General features: G+C 38.2%; 1 protein-coding gene across 3 annotated transcripts in view; it reads left to right on the forward strand.

The window, feature by feature from the left end:
* The window catches only part of LOC122790732 (adenylate cyclase type 2-like), a 1,393,058-nt gene that overhangs the window by 991,807 nt on the left and 380,159 nt on the right, over nt 1-21,092 (forward strand). For all 3 annotated transcript variants that reach the window (XM_044058316.1, XM_044058314.1, XM_044058315.1), the window contains exons 12-13: nt 2,617-2,657; nt 6,594-6,668. In XM_044058316.1, the coding sequence (XP_043914251.1) occupies nt 2,617-2,657; nt 6,594-6,668 (116 nt within the window). The remainder of the gene's footprint in view (nt 1-2,616; nt 2,658-6,593; nt 6,669-21,092) is intronic.

Genomic DNA, 21,092 nt, shown 5'->3' on the forward strand with positions numbered 1-21,092 from the left:
TAAATAGCTACTTAAGCTGTCCTCTGGCAATTTTACTACTGCATCTTTTGTACTGGGAGAACCAGAGTCCAGAAGAACACTATATTGTAGCCACAATGAAATGGAAGAACAACACTGTTATGTCAATATTGATACAATTTTCAGAGGACTCCATCCTTCTCAGTAATGTCTCTAGGCTACCTGAAGAAAGAGCTAATTTGCAAATAGACTCTGATATACTTTATAACATATACTGTAAACTCATTTTAAATGGGAAGAAAAAAAAAATATCTGGCAAGAAGTGGTCCATTTTCAGTAACTAGTAGGCCTATATGCCATAGACATTACGACAGCTCGACACTTGGAATTCTTCAGTTTAGTCCCTCCCTTAATTCCTATCACATGCCTGACTCCCGTCATTGCAGTTCTTCAATGCAGTGAATCAGTTCATAGAATTCTTCAGTTTAGTCCCTCCCTTAATTCCCATCACATGCCTGACTCCCGTCATTGCAGTTCTTCAATGCAGTGAATCAGTTCATAGAATTCTTCAGTTTAGTCCCTCCCTTAATTCCCATCACATGCCTGACTCCCGTCATTGCAGTTCTTCAATGCAGTGAATCAGTTCATAGAATTCTTCAGTTTAGTCCCAACCTTAATTCCCATCACATGCCTGACCCCCGTCATTGCAGTTCTTCAATGCAGTGAATCAATTCATAGAATTCTTCAGTTTAGTCCCTCCCTTAATTCCCATCACATGCCTGACTCCCGTCATTGCAGTTCTTCAATGCAGTGAATCAGTTCATAGAATTCTTCAGTTTAGTCCCTCCCTTAATTCCCATCACATGCCTGACTCCCGTCATTGCAGTTCTTCAATGCAGTGAATCAGTTCATAGAATTCTTCAGTTTAGTCCCTCCCTTAATTCCCATCACATGCTTGACTCCCGTCATTGCAGTTCTTCAATGCAGTGAATCAGTTCATAGAATTCTTCAGTTTAGTCCCTCCCTTAATTCCAATCACATGCCTGACTCCCGTCATTGCAGTTCTTCAATGCAGTGAATCAGTTCATAAAATTCTTCAGTTTAGTCCCTCCCTTAATTCCCATCACATGCCTGACTCCCGTCATTGCAGTTCTTCAATGCAGTGAATCAGTTCATAGAATTCTTCAGTTTAGTCCCTCCCTTAATTCCCATCACATGCCTGACTCCCGTCATTGCAGTTCTTCAATGCAGTGAATCAGTTCATAGAATTCTTCAGTTTAGTCCCTCCCTTAATTCCCATCACATGCCTGACTCCCGTCATTGCAGTTCTTCAATGCAGTGAATCAGTTCAGTCACACAGTTCAGTCACAAAAGAAGATTTTTTTTGTCAGGCTGCTTTTCAGTTTTGCTATTTTATTTACCAAGTTCACAGTACCATGAGAACCCTCTTGGAGAGTCCTGCAGTCAAAGTTACTCAAAAGTCCACTCTCATCTTCCAAGTACTAATTTTTTAATGTGCATTAGAAAAAAAAAGGCGAATTGTAGTATTCTTATTTTGTGCATTCTCCAAGCCATACAGTCTCTGAACAATTGTTGTTCCAGAGCTAAAATCCAATTTTAGTTGTGAGCAGCTAAAAGGGTAGCAAGACCTGACTGGCAATCCCTGAGTGCATTACCAAGGATTCGATTGAGGAGCAGGTCAGATGACTCAGGGTTTACTAACTATCACTTAAGGAAAATGCCAATTTCATGGCGTCTGTCAAATAAATACTTTGAACACTTGTCCTGTTGACATTAATACTTCAAAAGTAAAAGTGTTCTGTAACTGCTCATGAATTGTAAGTAAGCTGCCTATATGCCTGATTTAATACAGCTTCCTTGTACATTTAGAGCTGACTGGACTTATCCTTTTGTGTATAGTGTAAAGTTGTAATATTGAGCTCTTTATAAACCTCTTACTCTGAGAAGGTGTATGCTTGTATAAAGTGACAGCTTAATAACAAATGCTTTCCTCTGTTGTTTTTGATGGCTTCCTAGCATTTTACACTATAGTCATCAGTGTGCAGCATTCTCTTTAGTTTACTGAGTAGCTTTAAGATCGTGCCCCCAGACCACATTAGTTATTTTGTTTCATTGATCATTTTTTGGCCATCTATCACTTGAAGAGGCAGTGACCTTCCACAGGTCATATTTGAATAGCTTTTCAATCTGCATGCAGTGAAGTCGAATTATCTTGAATGTGCATATGGTCATTGGCTGCATTTCTTTCAAAACAAGAATACATTACTTGCAAAATGAATAGTAGTTGATGGACCACCTCGATGGGGTTTTGTTATTTGTGCCCACAGTAAACTCAGTACAGATATGATATCAGAGACATCACACTAACATCAGATGCCCCAAATTATCTTAGCTTGGTAGTTCTGAACAAAAAGTGAAACTAGTAGAAAAAAAATGAAAAACAGTGGGTCCACTATATTACACGCCGAAATAGCCAAAGAGAAGTAAAACTGTTAAATACTAGAATGTGGTGATAAAATGAATCAGTGTATGGATTGTGGAAGGTCTAATAACTATTACTACAATTTCATGAAAACATACATAATTGGTTTTAATGTACTCCTAATGCACATTTTTGTTTTCCTTTGTAACCCACAGGAATATGAATTGTCGACTCTGCCATACACACCAGTGGATAAGTAAGTACCATTTAGAGATGAATTGCACTGTTGAATCTAGTCTGATGAGGAAATTTTTTGTGATGGGCAGAAAAATGCTTTCTTATAGTGCCTACTGTGTTAAGAAGAAATGGTGACATTCCTCCCAGAATAATCTGAGATAGACTTCAAACAGTAGAGAGAGACCTGGACAACTAATATTGACAGCATATGGAGGTTTTGGTTTTGTGTGCTTCATCAGTGACCAAAATTTAATGAGGGAGATTGGTAGAGGGCATAAGAAGTATTTTCATATTTTTATCCAGAAGTTCAGGCTACCTCCAACACATTCAGGCAGTGAACGTGTGAAAACAAATGTAGTGTACATTAAGATGAGTGTTGGGGACATTCTGAAGAAATTCAGGTTAGAATAGCACTGAAATACACATATAAAATATCAAAGTCATCTCTTTTTCAATGCAAGTTATGATTTTTTTCCTGTATAAAAAATGGGGAAGACACCTGGATGGAAGTGGAGAATGCGGGAGAAGGGAACTGATGGAATTAAGACATAACAATATACTTTACCAAGAGACATAAATGCTAATGTATTGCTATTAGTCGGTGAGCTTTAATAGGCTTCTCTTGCTGTTTTCCATTGTTATAAAAAGGATGTAGAATATGACCTGTTCATACTGAATCTGACTCTACTACCGAAGGCAAGGTTACTTGGGCTTAGTAGCTTTTGCTTTGTTTTGATTAATACTGTCCTTAGTAATTCTGCAGCGCACCATTTTCAGCTGATTTTTGTGACCTTGATTGGAATTTAAATTGCTGATAATATCTTGCGGAAGAAGAGAAAAGAAGACTAGTTCTAGGCATGTGTTTCCTACTGACGTGAAATTCTAGTGTGCTGCTGTTGGTTGCTGTACATCATTCACCTTTTTTCTTGCTGTTTTCTATTATTATAAATAAAGGCCAAGATTGTGACCAGTTTAAAGTTGATCTGACTCTCCTGCCAAATCCTAGACCACATGGCTAAGTGATTTTTGCTTGATTTTGCTAAATATTGAGTATACGAATAAAAGAAGCGCTGTTTCTGGCTGATATTAGTGACCTTGGTTTGAATTTAAATTACCAGTCTTTTCTGGTGGCAGAAGACAAAACCAGATTATTTCTAGGTTTGTGCTTTCTGCTGAGATGAAATTGTATTGCTATTGGTTGGTGTGCTCTGTTGAGCTTTTTCTTGCTGTTTTCTATTGTTATAGATTAGACTTTTTATGAAGGTTTTGTGCATTGGCACTCTTTGTGCTGTGCCACTGTAACGTGTGTACGGAAGGGGGCATCTTAACCATCATATGTGCTCACATCTACTCCTTCTCCCAGACCTTGCTTAGTCAAGTGTTATTAGCAGAACTTCCAACTGTCCATAGCAGCCCATAGATGGGCAATGAGATGCTGTGTGGTCTTGGATTACTGTCTAGTCCTCCAAGTAACCAGTAGCTGCTCTGCACTGCTCATAAGTTTACAGTTGCCATCACAGCCAGTAAGTACCCCTTGTTTGCCCAGAGCAATACAAGCCACAACTACTCCATAAATCTAATATTCTTTATTTTATATTAATAGCTCAGAGTGGGCTTTCCTCCTTTAACCATCTCATTTACTTCATATATTTATTCTGTGTTACTGAATGAGTCCATCCATGTGATAACCCACTTGGTGACAACCCCTCACAAATCAGCGCATATAACTATGTATATTTATTCTTTGTTACCCACTGTGCTCATCCAGAAAATAACTCACTTAGTTGCATCTCATCCTAAAGTAGTGGATATAATTACATATAGTTATTCTGACTTAGTCAGTGAATCCATCCATATGTTAGCAGCTACAACCCTTGGCAAACTACAGCATATAGCTAAATGTAGTTCATTATGTGTATTTCTTAACATTTCCTGAATTACTGGACAAAACTGGAAGGTCAGCCTGCTTGTCTCCTTTCTGTTGCCTGCCTCTTAGCACTTGGAATTCTCAGGCAATGTAGTGCCTGTTGTATGCTCGCAGATAACAAACTCCTACTTAACGTAAGTGTTGAGACCTTTCTTTTTGATATTCACTTTTGTCATCTTTGGAGTAGAAACCAAGATCTCTGGTTAGATAGGTTTGGAATTGACTGCCAAGTGGGAGTTATTGTTAAATCCCCCTCTGATTAAATAATCCTTCATCAAGAAATTGCACACACACATAAATAACTGATCCCCAAAAACGGGCTCAAAATAAATGCAAAACAGGGCAATATTATCACATTTGGTAGACAGCCCCTCCCTTCAACATATGGCATAGACAATAACTGAGTACAAAATGAAAATGTTCAAAATCTTGGCTCGTCATTTGATAATTCTCTATATTCTGATCATCCTGTGATGGTACTAGCCAGAAAACCCTTCTACTTAGTGCAGCTAATTGCCAAGGGAAAATCTTCCCTTATTTCCAAAATTCATTAGAGCAGTTATTGACAAAACCCCCCTTTGGACTGTACCTTATCAGGCATATCAAACAACATAGAAGATCCCAGAAGTTCCTAACTAAGAGGATCATGGGGTTAAAGACTAAGATCTACCAAGAGATACTGGAAACACTATGTCTTTATTCAGTATCTTACACACCCTTGAGGGGAGAGCTATGCCTTCCCTTCCATGCCACTAGAGACCCTGTTCTCCTGGATCTGTTGCATCTCCACAAGTACAGTACTTCTATAAATACCAAATGAAGGACCTAAATCTTTACCAGCTGATAAGTAAAACATGTTGGAGAGACATAATCATCATGAAGCACCTCCCCAGCTATGAAACAGATTAGCCCTGCAGATTAAGAAGTGAAATACACAATCATTCTTTAGGCAGAACCTTGATGATTGGATTAGTACCCAGAAATTCATCCCAGAGTTGGCTAGCTTCATACTTCTAGCGAAAGGGGGTACAGCCTAAGGGTGAATACTTGCAGGGTGTAAATGGCCATGTGACTCCATTGCCTTGAAGTTCTTATAAATCTTATGAAATTATAATGCTTACTTGAATAAGACAAAACAACTTGATTTCTGTTAGACTGTCCCATGTGTACGAGTGTAGGAAAGTTCATGAAATTGAATCAGCTGACGACAAAGCCATCTTCTCATTTCCACATACAGCCAGTAACTGACGATATGAGAGAGACAGGGTTTAGATCCTTAAGTGCTGGTTTGCATACCTTCCATCTGTAGATGACTGTGACTGCTAGTGGAGAGGTCTGCATCAGCCCAAAAACTTCTACGGAGACAGCCTGGCACTGGGCTTTGGAGCTAGTTTTGTGGGCGAAAAATTAGGAATGTACTGTTGACGAAACATGAAGATAAGAGCATATTGTGGCAACTGTAGGGGTCAGCCCAAACCTAATGTGTACTTTTCATCATACAGCTAGTGCTTAACTAAGAACAACATTCTTCCCATTTCTCATCTGACTCCCACATCCTTCTTCAGATTATCAAGCTTCTGTTTCTACAAAGTAGGACTCTTAGAAATGAATGACTCAATAAAACTCTTATACATGGGAAAAAAACCTGCAAACTGAGAGAGCGTGAAAGAGAGACAGTCGGACAGACAGACATACAGAGGGAGAGTCAATGCAGACAAATGAATAATCTTATCCATAATTATGTTTTCAGTCTCACTATCCATATTAAATGTAAAATCTGTAGTCCTAAACTTGAGGGGGGAGCGGGCAAGACACTAATCTGAATGGGTATGGCTGACTGTAGTCAGGGTATTTCAGGACATTTGAACTCGTGTTGTGATTTCTCACATCCAGCTAATGAAGGGCTACAGAGAGGGAGAGAAGAACCAAATGTTGTGTGCTGCTTATGTTTACTGATGTGATTTTCTTCTGATGTAGCAAACCAGCAATTCGGCTTTTACAGACATGCTTCTGTTTTTCTTTCTTCAGGATTATACCTGGTAAAGTTGAAGAAGATGTCGAAGAGAAGGTCTTACAGGTTTTTGAAGGACTGAACTCACACAGGTACATACTAAACAGGAATGTGCTTCAAATGAATCTCTGTGTTACAAATAAACACACGCACACAAACACAAACATGATGATGCATGCCTGACATTATACATTGAAGTGGTGTGAAACCATGGCTTCATTAGGAAGTGGTTTATATCGTTGAGGTACTTGGAGGTCACATATAACAAAGTGATCCACTGAAATGCTGGAGAACACGGCCATTGAGAGGCAAATTAAATTAGAGTGAGACCCAGAGGGGTAGTGATAGAAAACTAACAGCAGGAGCCTCCAGAACAAAAGCAAGGAGCCGCGTTACTTACAGATTCATGCCACCTAACCACCAGGTCTGCCATTCACTGAACCATATAGTAATCTATATATTACTTCTTCCCAGAACCATATAGCAAATTATATATTACTTCTTCCTCTGCTATATTTTTTTCCAAGTTTTCATATTTCCTATCTCATTCTTAAAAAAAAATGAAATTATTTTTCCCCGTGCTAAACTGGTTACTGTCTGCTTATGAAGTCTACCACTCTTGCTAAAGAATTAATTTCTCTCCTTTCTTCAAGATTTCTTCTCCTTACTTATAGATTCAAGATTCGTAGATTGTTACTAGGCTAATGACCCAGGGCCCTTTCTAAATCTAGCCAACTTTTCCTGAAAGAATAATGTCTGTATCCAAGTATTATAGTGACAGTCAGGCATTTATAAGCTACCACTTTCCATAAGGGACACAGGTGCCAGGCCAGGTGTACATTTCCTATTCCCCATCCACTGGTCTAGGTTGTGGTTAACCTGGGTAATAGATGAACTCAGCTTCACCTAGATGGGAAGCCTGTTCCATAGAAGGGGCAGTCTCTGGGACACATCTGTCTCTCCAGCATGTTTTGTTTAAATCACAGACAAAATTCAGGTCCTTAGACCTTTTATTTCTCATACTGTTTGACTTACGAATATGGAAGAGATTCATAAGTGTGGGGTTTGTGGATGCCTTGTAAGCCAGGCATAGATCCCCCCTCAGCAATGTATAGGAGACTGAGTAGAGGAAAAGAACTTTAAGGTGCTCTGCATAAGGCAGGTTTTTTATGCCTTGTATTCTTTTTGTAAGAAACTTCTGAGGTCACAGTTGCTGCGTATTCCTGGTCAGGTACATGCCAAAGGAGGCATTGTAGTCTATGACTGGTCTTAAACACTCCTTAAGCATGCTTCCTGTAATATGCTTTGGCCTTAGATCCTTGTGACACTACTGTGGTTCCAGCATGCTGAGTTTCTGTACCTCATAGTTTGTGTGACCATTGATGGTCACTGCTCTGTGCTTACATTCGAATAATGACATCATCTCCCAGACAGCATCTGATATCTTACGAGTGACTTTCAGAGGGGTAATTTCCTTTCCTTCTGCTGCTGAAAAGGCTTGCTATGCACCCCAAATGCTTATTGGCTCAAACAAGTGGCTAGCTCCCCACCACAATCACCACTGGGAGAAAAGAAAATTAGTGACTTACTAAGAGAACTGTTCAGTATTAAAATAAATGCTATGGACTTGAAATTAACCAAACAAAATCCAGTGCAGTATGAAAGGCAAACAGAGTATTGGGAGGGGGATGCCATTGATAGAAGGAAGAAATAATGCACACTAATGATGGACCCTACATGGGGTGTAGGGGTACTGTTCTGCAGGATGCATATTCATAGAGATGTACCTCAAGAATAAGACCTCAGAAAACAGAGGAAGACACTGCTGAATCTGTAGTGGAGTGTGTGTGTGTTTGTGTGTGTGTGTGTGTGTGTGTGTGTGTGTGTGTGTGTGTGTGTGTGTGTGTGTGTGTGTGTGTGTGTGTGTGTGTGTGTGTGTGTGTGTGTGTGTGTGTATGTATGTATATTGTATCTTCACAGTTAAGTGAGAACATCCTAATGTGAATTATATTTTAGCAGATTACAGATCATTTTTACTCTCAGTTCCTAATGATAATAGTTTGAAAAAATACATTAAGTAATGAAATAATTCCTCCTATCAGAAGAAAGTTATCCATTACTGATTCTAATTTGACTATATATTTCATTTAATTATCTCAAAACTTACTCTCTGGATACTTTGAATGTAACACCATTATGATTTACTGTGGAGCTAAAGATCTACTGTCAGCTCCTTTAAATTACATGAAAATGTGCAATTAGAAATGCTGGAAATACTTGAATCACACAAAATCAGTGTTATTCTACATGAAATTATCTGAGCTCCAAAGTGGAATGACTGTTCTTAAATGAAAGTAATTCTATTCAAGAACTGGTTAGGACAACTACGTGCTATTTATAAAATGAAACTACTAACCTATTGGGAGGATTTTATTGTAGGCGGCTGTATATTTGGTAATGATGGGTTACACCAGAGAAGTTACACTTCTGACTTTGTTTTCATTACAATTTAATAATTTCTGAGTACTTTTATGGCTTTTCTGTTAGTGCAACAACCTGCATACCATGTTAATACAAGTCTGTTAACCTTTATTACTGTAATGTTCCCAGCTGTGGAAGTAAACATCTAAAACTTTCTCATATAAAAAACAAGGAACATTGATATATCAGTGATTACTGAAGTGTCAGACTACCTATTTACTGTTATTTTGTTTCTGAACTTATAATTGCACTATAAGTATGTCATTACAGTAGCAGACTTTAACTATCCAAGAATTAATTGGAGAACTTGTCGTTACTGTCATAAAACAGAACAAGATTTCCTTCACTTCATTTTAACGCCGAACTTATATCAGTCAGTCCGTTTCCTACTCCTGATAAAATGTTTTATTTAGTCTTAACAAACTGTGAACACAAAGTTTCCTCGGTAAATTTTGACTTATCCTTAGGTAATTCTGACAACCACTGTTTGTTACTCGCTATTTCTTTTGGTTATAAATCTTTACCTCAAATCATTTATTTATTTATTTAACATTTGTTAACCGGGAAAGTCCGACTTGAAACAAAACCAATTTTCAGCAGAGGCCCGGGGAGAAAGGCTCCAGATGCATGTCTTTGTAAGATGGGAGGAAACTGGAGCTCCCAGAGGAAACCCACACAAACACAGGGAGGACATGCAGACTGTAAACAGAAGATACCTCAGCCGAGAATCGAACCGGAGAACTTCTTGTTGTGAGACAACATTGCTACTGCTGCACCACTGAGCCATCCAAGTTATTAAAAGATATAACTTCATTACTATAAATGTTTCTGGGTTACATGCTTGCATTAATAAGGTCATGTGATCAACTAAGTTATGCCCAAAAGACAATAGGTACTCATCCCTGAATCTATCTTAAAAGATTTCATGGAAGACACATCTTACACTCAGTAAAACAGAAAACCTAGAAAGACTTCTTTCTGGTGGGACTGTAATCTTTGTAAAGTATTGTGATGACCCTCCACCTCTGGACCAGTAATCAAAGAGCCTCAATCCTCACCACTGGCATCTGTGGGGAACGTTCACTGAGAGGATAACAGGTGCACACACACAATATCCCCAGATGCAGCTCTCTGCATCAAGCACAATCAAGCACAATTTCCCTTAAAAGCACACAGAGAACACAGTCAGTCTGGGTCTGATGCCTCTCTTTCTCCAGATCCCCAATAAGACTCCCCACTGGCACAGCTATAGAGTTGAGTCCTTAACCAGGGTTCTAAGCCAAGTTCTCCAACACTCTCTCTGTCCAACCAGTGCTTCGTGTACCTGCCCAAGTAGCTAACACAAACACTCTTTGAGATTTGATTTGCAAACACAAACACCCACACACACCTGGGAAAGGATGGCACAGGTTTACTAGTTATGCCCCCTCTTGCTCAGACTATATGATAGTTATCGCTGTCACCAGAACCCCTCACCAGCTACTTTAAGGCACTTACAAGGGTACCCAATACACTGAGTGAAATTCATATTAATACAAATGGTAGTCTGACCAAGAGCAAGGCTATTAGGAGTGTCCCATGCAGTGTCACCAAATAAATATGCAAGTACTCTAAAAACATAAATATCTCTACAAAGATCAGCCACAATGAAAGTTTTAAATATATTTAATAGTAAATAATAAAAGAACAAGAAAATACTAAGTATATATTCACAGTGACATCAGAAATCTAGTCACAGGAAATATTTAAAATAATATTGAAGGACAGGTGCAGACAAATAAAGAAACACAGTATCTAAATTAAGCTTTACTATATTCCTAACTGACTTTAGGATAATCCCTACTTAATAGAGCAAGGCAGATGATGTGGTGAATGGCCTTTCTTGTTGTCAGGCAAGACAGAATACAGAATGCTTAGTCTCACTAAGAGACTTCTCAAAATAATATCTAAAATATTAACTGTAGTATAGCTTCCAGAATTACATCATTTCTGGTCATCTGACTTCTGGTTCCCATGCAAACCCCATTGTTGGAAGCTAGCAGGATTTAGCTCCTACCTGTAAAACACACAAGGGCTTTTGCTCAGATCTGTGGCAGGTGCTGGAAGTCAAAAAACATTTGCATCCCTCCATGCTTGCAGAGTAGTAATTAGTTCATCCCAAAGACAATACAGAAAGCTTCCTAGTACATACTTTGTGTCTCTGGCTGCACTGAAACCTGTGAGATATGGCTGAGCCTATAAAGTGATTTAATTTCAGATATATTTTAAAATTTGCTGGACTGAGGTTAACCTCCTGGTTGCTAGTTTCCTCCATTAAAACATATACATTTAAACAGTTACAATAGTGCACGTACATTTCTGTTCTCTCCAGTAGGGCACACTGTGGATACATTTCAAACACAAGCACTTTACAAATACATTTTCAACACGAACATCTGTACAAATCAGTTTTGATATACACATGACATACAGTTCTAATATATTTGTCATATAAGCATCCCTTATATAAATCATTTTGATATTCACATATAACATATAATTATTTACAAAATTCCAGCTAGCTGTGTTGGCAGTACCTCCTTTCATCACACCTATACAGGAGAAAATGTGTCTATTAAAAATTAAAAAAAAAACTTCTCAGACAAGAAAAAAAAGATAAATCAGTTGAATAAGAAGTATTTTGTGTTATTAAAATGTGATACACTTAAATTAGCCGTATACACTTAAAAAAAAGAAATATTTTTCAAATATGTTAATTGTTCCATGAAATAAAAAACCTATTATCATTTAAGAGAAATTATTCACCAATCCTAAGGATATGGTTAACAAAGTCAGTGTTTATTTTTCAAATGTTGATTCTGCATTTAATGTCAGACATTCAACTCAATTATTGTGCCTACCCTCTCCTAACACACTATGTCCATTATTTAGCAAGTAACTTATAATTAAGTTTTTGAAAAAGCTCATGTACAAAATATCAATGGAATTACATTACATTCCTGCAGAATGCATAGCTGCTATCAGTGACATTATCAAATATTTGACAAATTATTAAAAAGAATGTGTAATCTTTCATTTCTGCAGTCATTAAAAATCGGTAAACCTCAGTTATTTTTAGCTGTAGGCCTATAGGTTTAACACCAGTTTTATGAAAAAGTTTTGAAAAAGGCTTATTAGGCCTCATGCGTAATCTAGCATATTATGATGGCTTTTACCGATTCGCATCAAAATAGATTTAGTCATGATAAATCAACTTTGACAAATCTCGTCAAATTTTGCAATCAAGTTGCCATGGCTGTAGACCTGGGACTATCTGTCAGAGTTGTGTCCATAGATCGTACAAAACCATTGATACTCTTTCTCACAATTCCATCAACATTGCTCTTGTTTATCGCATCTTTAACCCCTGTTTAGTAAACTGGGTTAATAATTGGCTCAATGGCTGAACTCAGTGTGTCTCCTTACTTGGTATGTGCTCTAACGTTTTGTCATTGAAAGCTAGACTACCTCAGGGTTTCCTTTACAGTCCTTGTCTTTTGAATTTAGTCTTTTCAATTTGTCTCACAAGCAGATGTTTTTAGATCTCAAAATATGCAAGTGACTGTAAAATCAGTTTTACATAGAGTAATATTGACTATTTAACAATCAAAGTATTCTTAATTGGACATCTGTACAATGCCACAGGTTCGTACTAAGCTAACTGCCCTTGCGAGCCTTTTTAAGCCTAGCCAATTATCCCTTGTAAGACTCAAACCGTGCACCTTGTGTTTGTAGGGCAAACACCTTAACTAGTAGACCACTCTCCTAACCCTTATTATACTTACTCTCCAGAAGGAGAGTTCTAAGATTTAGGCCAAACAAATGCAAAGTAATATATTTTAGGCCCTAGGAGTTAACCAAGAGCTTCTCCTTGATGGGACTGCACATCTTGAAACTCGAGTATATAAAGATTTGAGAATACTAATTATAGCAAATCTGTCTTTTGGCAGCCATGTTACTACAATTAAAAATCAAGCCCTCAGCTTTATGAGATTCATTTTTAAATCAATTTCCCTCTGGGACAAAAACAACTTAATATTTTATCTGAATCCCATTTTAGAATACAACAATAGTTTCTGTTTTTACTGAAGGTCTCAGTGCAAAAACTAGAATCAGTACAAAGAAAATGCACTTAAAAATTTCATTTATAAAAACATTAATTACAGTGGTAAGTGTAGGGATGTGAAACTATTATCTCTTCAATATCACTATATGAGGGATAAGGTAATTATTGCTTATAACATCTACAGTGATGGACTAAATTTAATATAACTTTATCATGTAACACCCAATTTCATAGATATAACAAAATCAACCTCAAAATACCACAGCGTAATGAGTCTTCACAGTAAACTTTTAATGGTTGCCATCACTGTAATATAGCAATAACCGATGAGTAGGTGTGATAGACTGAAGATTTACCCATGGTTTGTGTGATTTAATTATGAGGGCACACACACACACACACACACACACACACACACACACACACACACACACTCATTGCTTATGCTATTATACAATGATATTATTTAAGAAGCTACTTACTTTTCATAAATAATGTCTTTGTATAATTGCACCACAGTGTTCTGTATTGTTTTCATACTCTGCCACGTTGCTGACATACTGCACATGCGTATGGGATTTACATAGCCACACTTACGCGGTACATCACTGCTTTGGAAAGCAAGCAGCAGAGAAAGGAAGGTCTCAGTTGCTTCTTTTTTTTAAAAAAAAAACTGTGAAATCTGGACAGTTTAGAGGAATGAGACAGACATTAGCAAAAATACAAGGAAAATTAGGTCCATTTCTCTAGTTTTGCATAATGTTCCTGATTTTCTTTGTATTTTCTCTGCCCTCCATATGTCCTTCTCTACTTCTTAGCTCAAGAAAACTAGAAAGCCGTAACATATATTAATAGAATAAAGTCCACGGGGCCAGACTTTTTTCTGTTGGTATATGCTCAATCTACAATGGGCACACTGGTTGGACTGACCAATCAGCATGCACATTATTAAATGATAACAAGCTACCATTGTATAATATGGAATAAATTAACATTAGGTTAGCTGTTAAGATCTCTTCTTTTAAGACTAAACTTGATAACTTGTAGGAGAATGATGTTTATAATGTCACATTTAACAAATGAGTGTTCCTTGACAGCCCCTGGGCTTGAATACTGTTAAAAAACTTTGCACTCCATCGTAATGTTACATAGCTCTGCTACCTCTGTAAAGTTACAGCTAAAGTTTTTTTTCAGGTACTTAACCACGAACACCTGTTCAGCCATGACTGTGGTCTTGAATTTCGTATTAAAAATGATAACCATACAAGACGCCAGGGATTTCTGCTCAGTACATAAAATGCTCAAATTATTTTTTGATGAAATCTGAAGATTTGAAGACTCCAGCACTTACATTTGCCTGAGGAAGAGAAAACATGAGAATGGTAGTTGTCTGATTGCATTAATTCTAAGAGAATTAGTACTGAGGACAGTACAAATGAAGACAGAAAAGAGACAAAGCCATTTACACCGTAGAATTGAAGCTGGCATTTAAATGAAAAGCCTTCTAATCTCCACTAAACTGAGTGAAACGTTTATTGCAAATTAATTTTTGCATTATTTTAATTCCAGATCTAGTAAGAGATGACAGACAAATGTCAGTCATTCGCTAAAACACATCACTGCATCAGTCACACTCCACCAGACCTGCAACATTCTTATTCCTCAACTTGAATTCAGCCTTCCTCTTATATCAGCAGCCTCTACTAAAAAATCCACTATTCAAACACTGGGAAACAAAATATGTAGATTTATTATACATTCCCAGTGAAACAAATACCGGTATATAACACTAAAAAGGCAAAGTGGCTCCCATTTAACCAAACAGCAGAACAGCTTCTAGGATCTCAACTGTTCAGTTGCTTACATGAATATATTCTTACTTCCTTTAACCTCAAAATTAATAAGATGTATACCCCCCCCCCCCACATACAACCTAAGAAACCTGAATCAGTCAGGCCCTAAATCACAAATAAAAACAATAACAAAAACCGAAGCAAGAGGTGGATACGGACATGTCAGCACCACAAAGAACAGTTTTATTTACCACAAATAAAACCAAGATTGAATAAAACCAGAATTAAACACTTTTGTCTCCTTATGTCATAGACTTCCTCAAAATCTGTAAAAACACAGTTTTACACATTTTAAAAATTCCTGCCTGCATGTCATATGATTAACCAATATCCAATAACAACGCTTCATGTTAATTCAAAACAAAAAGTACCTCTTATTAAAAAATGTATTTAGGAAATGTATTTAAAAATTGTGTTTACTTTTTTTCTATTTGCTTCCTTAAATCTTAAATCTTATACGATGTTAAATGTAATATACCGGTAATTGGAATATGTTTGTTCACACCTGGGGAGGGGGGCACAGGCATTTAACTTGATTTGCCAAACCATTTCCTTTAATTCAGTTAAGTCCTCCCAGGGTCCACCCCTTACATCTTTAGGTATAATATCTATACCAAAAAATGTAAAGCTGTGTTCTGGAAAAAGCAGGATATGCCTCTACAATGAATTTTTAGTGTTAGCGCATTTTAGCACTTCACTGTAATAAGCCGAACACTACATTGTAAGCAATTGGCTAAGTACAGTTAGATCTACAACCCACAGCTCATCCATTGAAGAGCTACAGCTTAGACCCTGCCTGCCAGCATGGAGCTTTACAGTGCTCAGGTTTTAGCAAAAAAAACCCCAAAACATTCTTTTTTACTTTTAAATTGCAGCAACTGCATGCTACAATAGAAAAAAAACAGTTGCTACAATTTAGACCACACAAAGGGTGCTATAGTACTCAGGTCTGAGTCTGACCACAAATGCAATACTGGCTTTTAAAAGCCAGTACTGCATTAAAGAGAGATTGGGATCAGCTGAACACGCACCCCCCCATGTTTTGTTCCCAGGTCAATTCCCCCCTCACGCTACCCTAGCTATACTACTGCTTATACAGAGAGACATCATGGTAGATGATCACAAGCAGGAACATACTGAAATAAACAATGAATGCGTATAGGTTCATAGGTTCGTAGGATATTACTAGGCTAATGGCTTAAGAGCCATTATAAGCTTAGCAAATATTACCCAATTTTACTCAATATATGGTTCCTAGGGGCAAAAGTATAGCATGGATTTGTGCCTATGCCTTTGAGTATGTTACAGATTGTCCCTGTCCATAAGGGACATAGGTGCTACCCTAGATGTGAATTTACGATTCCCTATCCATTGATCCAAATTGCATTTGAAAAGGGCCAGGGAAGAGCTCTGCTTAATGTGAATAGGAAGCCTGTTGCAAAGAAGGGGCAACCTCTGAGACACATATCTGTGCCCCCTGCATGTTTTATTTGAGTCTCTGACTAAGTTTAGATCCCTAGATCGGGTGACCCTTGTGCTATTTGACATGTGGATGTGTAGCAGCTCCATTAGGGCTGGATTTGTGAGTGCCTTTTAGGTCAGTCATAGATCACCCCTTAATAGCTGGTAGGAGACAGAGTAAAGGAATAGGGTTTCAGTCTATCCTCATAGGGCATGTTGTTTACTTCCTGTATTTTCTTTGTGAGGAGCGTCTGAGGTTGCTCCAACTGCTGTATCTGCCTAGTCAAATACATGTCAAATGGCATCTTGTACTCAATTATTGGTCTAATAAGGACTGAGTACAGTGGGACTGTAATTTCCTTGGATCTGGATGCCATACCTTTACTTATAAGTTGTGCACATAAAGAAAGTTATTATCAAAATTTGCAGGGGAAGCAGCAAATGCAAACCTGTAAGATTTCTAAGTAAGATTTTTAGTAGCGTTACAAAACTGAGTAAGAGAAAGGAACAGTATCGGGGAGATACCTAGCAGTACAGATTGTGGTACGGCAAGAGCTTACAAATAATGTTTGGGTAATCATCACACATCATTGTAGTATAACTTTAACATGAAAATGTAATGGTTGTGGGACAGGTTGGCACATCATGAGAATGTATTCATACTCATATATACAGACACATGGCAGGAAGCTTGGGATGATGGGCATACAGTGCTTGAAGTGTCTGAGACAGACAGTAGGATGCACACTACTGGGCTGTTGAAGAAATGAAAGTTTCCAGAGAAGTCATAGTAGCCCCAGGCAAAGGGAACAGATTATGGTGGTTCAGTCACATGTGCAAGAAAGCAGAAGACAGTTTGGTGAAGCAGATTTGAGAGAGGCAGGGATTAGGAAAGAGGTGATGAGAACATCCATCCAGGAGATGGACAGATTCATGAGAGAAGAAGGTGGGAGAGGGGCTCTGAATGGACAGCACTGACAGTTGGTGCAATACCCCAACCCCATGTAAAAAGGAGAAAAAGAGAAAATGAGAATTACTGATGATGATAGTGATATATTTTATATATTACACACACACATAACATTTTTGTAAATATAAAAAAGTCATTTTGTCCTGTATTAAGGTACTGAGTTACTTTCACACAGGTATAACGTTTAAGATATTAAAGGTCTTAAAGTAACTGAACCAAGGTTTGTAGGTCCATAGGAATTGACTAGGTATGTGGTCCAAGAGACCATTGAGGAGCCAGGATTAATCTTCCAATTGCCCAGAGCAAAGAAATGGAACTTGTGGGTCTGCTGTGAGCTAAGAAGACGAGAGACAGAGGCTTTAAACTGGAGTATGCTTATATTGCTGAATATTAAGATCGCAGCCCTCAAGTTTTTTACAACTCTTTATGATAACATTCTTCATTCTTTGAATAGCTCTTGCCACTTTTCTCTTTGTTTGTTGATTGTGCAGATTGGATGCAATATGTCTGAAAACTTATGAACTCCTGACCTCTGTATTGTAAAACCACTGTCAGATATGACAACATCAAGTATCCCATGTCCCAAGGATATGAACTTGTTAATTTCTTTTGTTTTCTCCGCACAGATGACCACCAGCTTCTCCCAAGCCAGCACCTCAAATGCCCATTCCGGTTATTGAACCTGGGTCACCTGGAAATAGTCAGGGCTATATTCTTCTATGCCACAGAGCTGACTAGAATATGGACTTTTACTGGGTCTGTATCACTTTGTCGAAAGCTTAATTCCGTGAATGGCTATTCATTGAACCCTAATCACTGAACACCCTTTCATTGAACGTTTACATCATGGAAACGTTTTCCTGGGAATGAAACTACTTGGCCACCTGAACAATTGTAACAAACAACACATTATTTTAAACTCACTAAGGTGGGGGGCTTTGCCCCCCCCCCCCATTATATATACCAACTTTGAGTTCGCACTTCATTGGAGACGGTGAAAATTTGTAACGACGGCCAACTAACTCCCTTCCCTAATTGGAACAAATCTGCAACCAGTTCAGTCCTTGGACAATCTTGAAATGGATACGTTAACACTTGCTTATTTGTATTGTTGATAAGTATGGTATCAGTTACACATGGCACAGTTTTATCTAAGCTGACCAAAACTTTATACATTTTACTCTTTCTTTGCACTTCATATGTCCTCTCAAACATTTATTTCCCTACTTGTCCAAGGACTATTTTACCAGCTTTGAACATTAGCAGTGTACATAACTAATTTCTTCTTTAAAAGAAAAATAAGACTGAGGCCGAAATTCAGAGTAATGTCACAGTCAGGGATGTCTTGGAGAACCCCTTTCTCCAGTACTGCAGCAGTAGTAACATTCTGTGATACATGATGAAGCCACACAGAGAGCAGCCATGCCTCTCATGTGTGCAGATTGTTGCAGAATGTCCAGATTTTTGCCTCATAGTTTGGGTTTGTTCCTCATAGAATTTGTGGCTTTATGCAAGTCACTGAGGATTGAGGTCAGTAAACAATGAGATGTATTTGAGATATTTTTGAGTTTCAGATGTCATATCCTCCAAAAAATGCATGCTAACACAAATCCTGTTATTCTAGCAACTTTTTAAGTTTATAAGGGCAATACTTAAAATCTGATCCTATTGTTGGACCTATGTGTCCCCAGTATTTTAGTTTTTGTCCAGATTGCTTGTGCTAAGAGGTTGAGAGCAGTATCTCATTCACAGGTAATTATCATGTCTCTGAACTGAACACTGGTGCTGGTAGACCTAGTCACAATAGTGTTCCCCTATTAATCCATACAAAGCAATTGCAGAAGCACCTGCTAACACATGCACACATACTGAATTTCATGCACACTCATACACATATGTTTCCAGGCAGCAGCAATCATGCCCCTATAGACAAACGTACACACACACACACACATGCACGCGCATAAACACACACAAACACACACACACACACACACACACACACACACACACACACACACACACACACACACACACACACACATTCACACACTCTCACACATACACAAACATATGCACTCACACACCCTCACACATACATGCGAGTGTACACAAAGTCACATTCATTGATGGTTTCACAATACTTGCCTGCTGCATTGCTAACAGTCTCTCTTCTGCCATAGAAGTATATGGATGGTGTGCATTTTCACATTTCTCTGCACTAATAGTGAGGTAGAGCTATTCTTTGATTCTATTCCTATGTTAGTGAAATTGCCATGGAAGAGCACCTCACTCATTTACATTAGCCACACCCCTAGCTGCCTCATTGCCAGTGAGATGGTATCACGCTACAGGCCAGTGACTTTGTATCATAGCAGTAAAGTACTCTGTGAATCTCTCATACACTTTGCAACCCTGATGAGAACAGATTTGAGTAGTAATTATACAGTTCTAAATCCTGTGGTGTATTTTGTATTTAAGCATATCTTTTTGAGCATCTCTAACTGATCTTGGTCTATTCTTGCGAAGATCACAGTGCTATAAAATTCCTGCTAACATTGTCTTGCCCTGTGAGAAAAGCTCCTCAAAAATAGAGTACAGTTTTAGTAAAATTATTTAGACAATAAGAACAATTTACATTTCAATGCAAGTTCATTGTATAACAATATGAGGCACAATGTCGCAGAAGCACAACTGCAGCGCGACTAACAATTCACATAATGATCAAGAATGTATTACAATAAAACAAGAAGGCCATAGAGCTTCATCCTAAATCTGGCATTACGTGAAAACACAAATGTGCATGACTGGTTATGGGACAGTGGCAGAAACAGAGTTAGGTGGCAATTGGTGGTGTTTGCACAAGGTGCTTAACTTTATAGCAGTTAAGCACACATTTAATGACACAACAGCTGTCAAAGAATCTGAGAAAATTTGCTGCAGAGTAAGAATAAGTTAATATTAGAGATTTGGAAAGAGATTGCATATTTCTGTGGAATCTCATGTAGGCAAATAGGAGTTTGCATATTGAGGAAACAAGTGGGTGTGACAAGGTAGCTGAAAGCTGCTACACTTTAGACTACCCAGGGAGCTCTACAGTGCTCTGGATTGACCACATATGCTGGTGTGCACTAAAGTGATCAGGATCTGCCTTGGAAGGCTGATTGCACCTCCTAACACTTTGCTTCCAGGGCATTTACCCCCGTCTACTGGCATGCCCGTTATTTTACATGGTAAGGGCCATGGCACAGGAGATGTATTTGAGTAAAGCACGGAGATGAGGACTGTTAGTAGGTAAAGCAAAAACCTGTCAAACAGCAGTAGGGTAGTCAGGATGGAGTATGTAAAGTAAAAATAGAAAGAGAAAAGGGGAGGTGACACCAGAGTCATGTGCAGAAGGGATTCCAACAGTGCACAAGAGAGGGTGATGTCAGAAACAGAAGGTGACAGAAGGTAATGACATTTAGCTAAATGGCAGGCAGTAGAACTCGATGGAGAGGCAAGTGGATGCAAGAAACATAACAGGTAACATGGCCAGACAGACCTAGCCTGAATGGAAAAAAAAAGATTCTTCAAGGGGGTAATCGTTTGGGAAGGGGGTGGGAGAAGAGAAATATGGCAGACATGAAAATGGTGGTGAGCCTAA

Source organism: Protopterus annectens, chromosome 16.part0 (genome assembly GCF_019279795.1).
Source record: "Protopterus annectens isolate FY-2018-M chromosome 16.part0, PAN1.0, whole genome shotgun sequence".
Taxonomy (NCBI): domain Eukaryota; kingdom Metazoa; phylum Chordata; order Ceratodontiformes; family Protopteridae; genus Protopterus; species Protopterus annectens.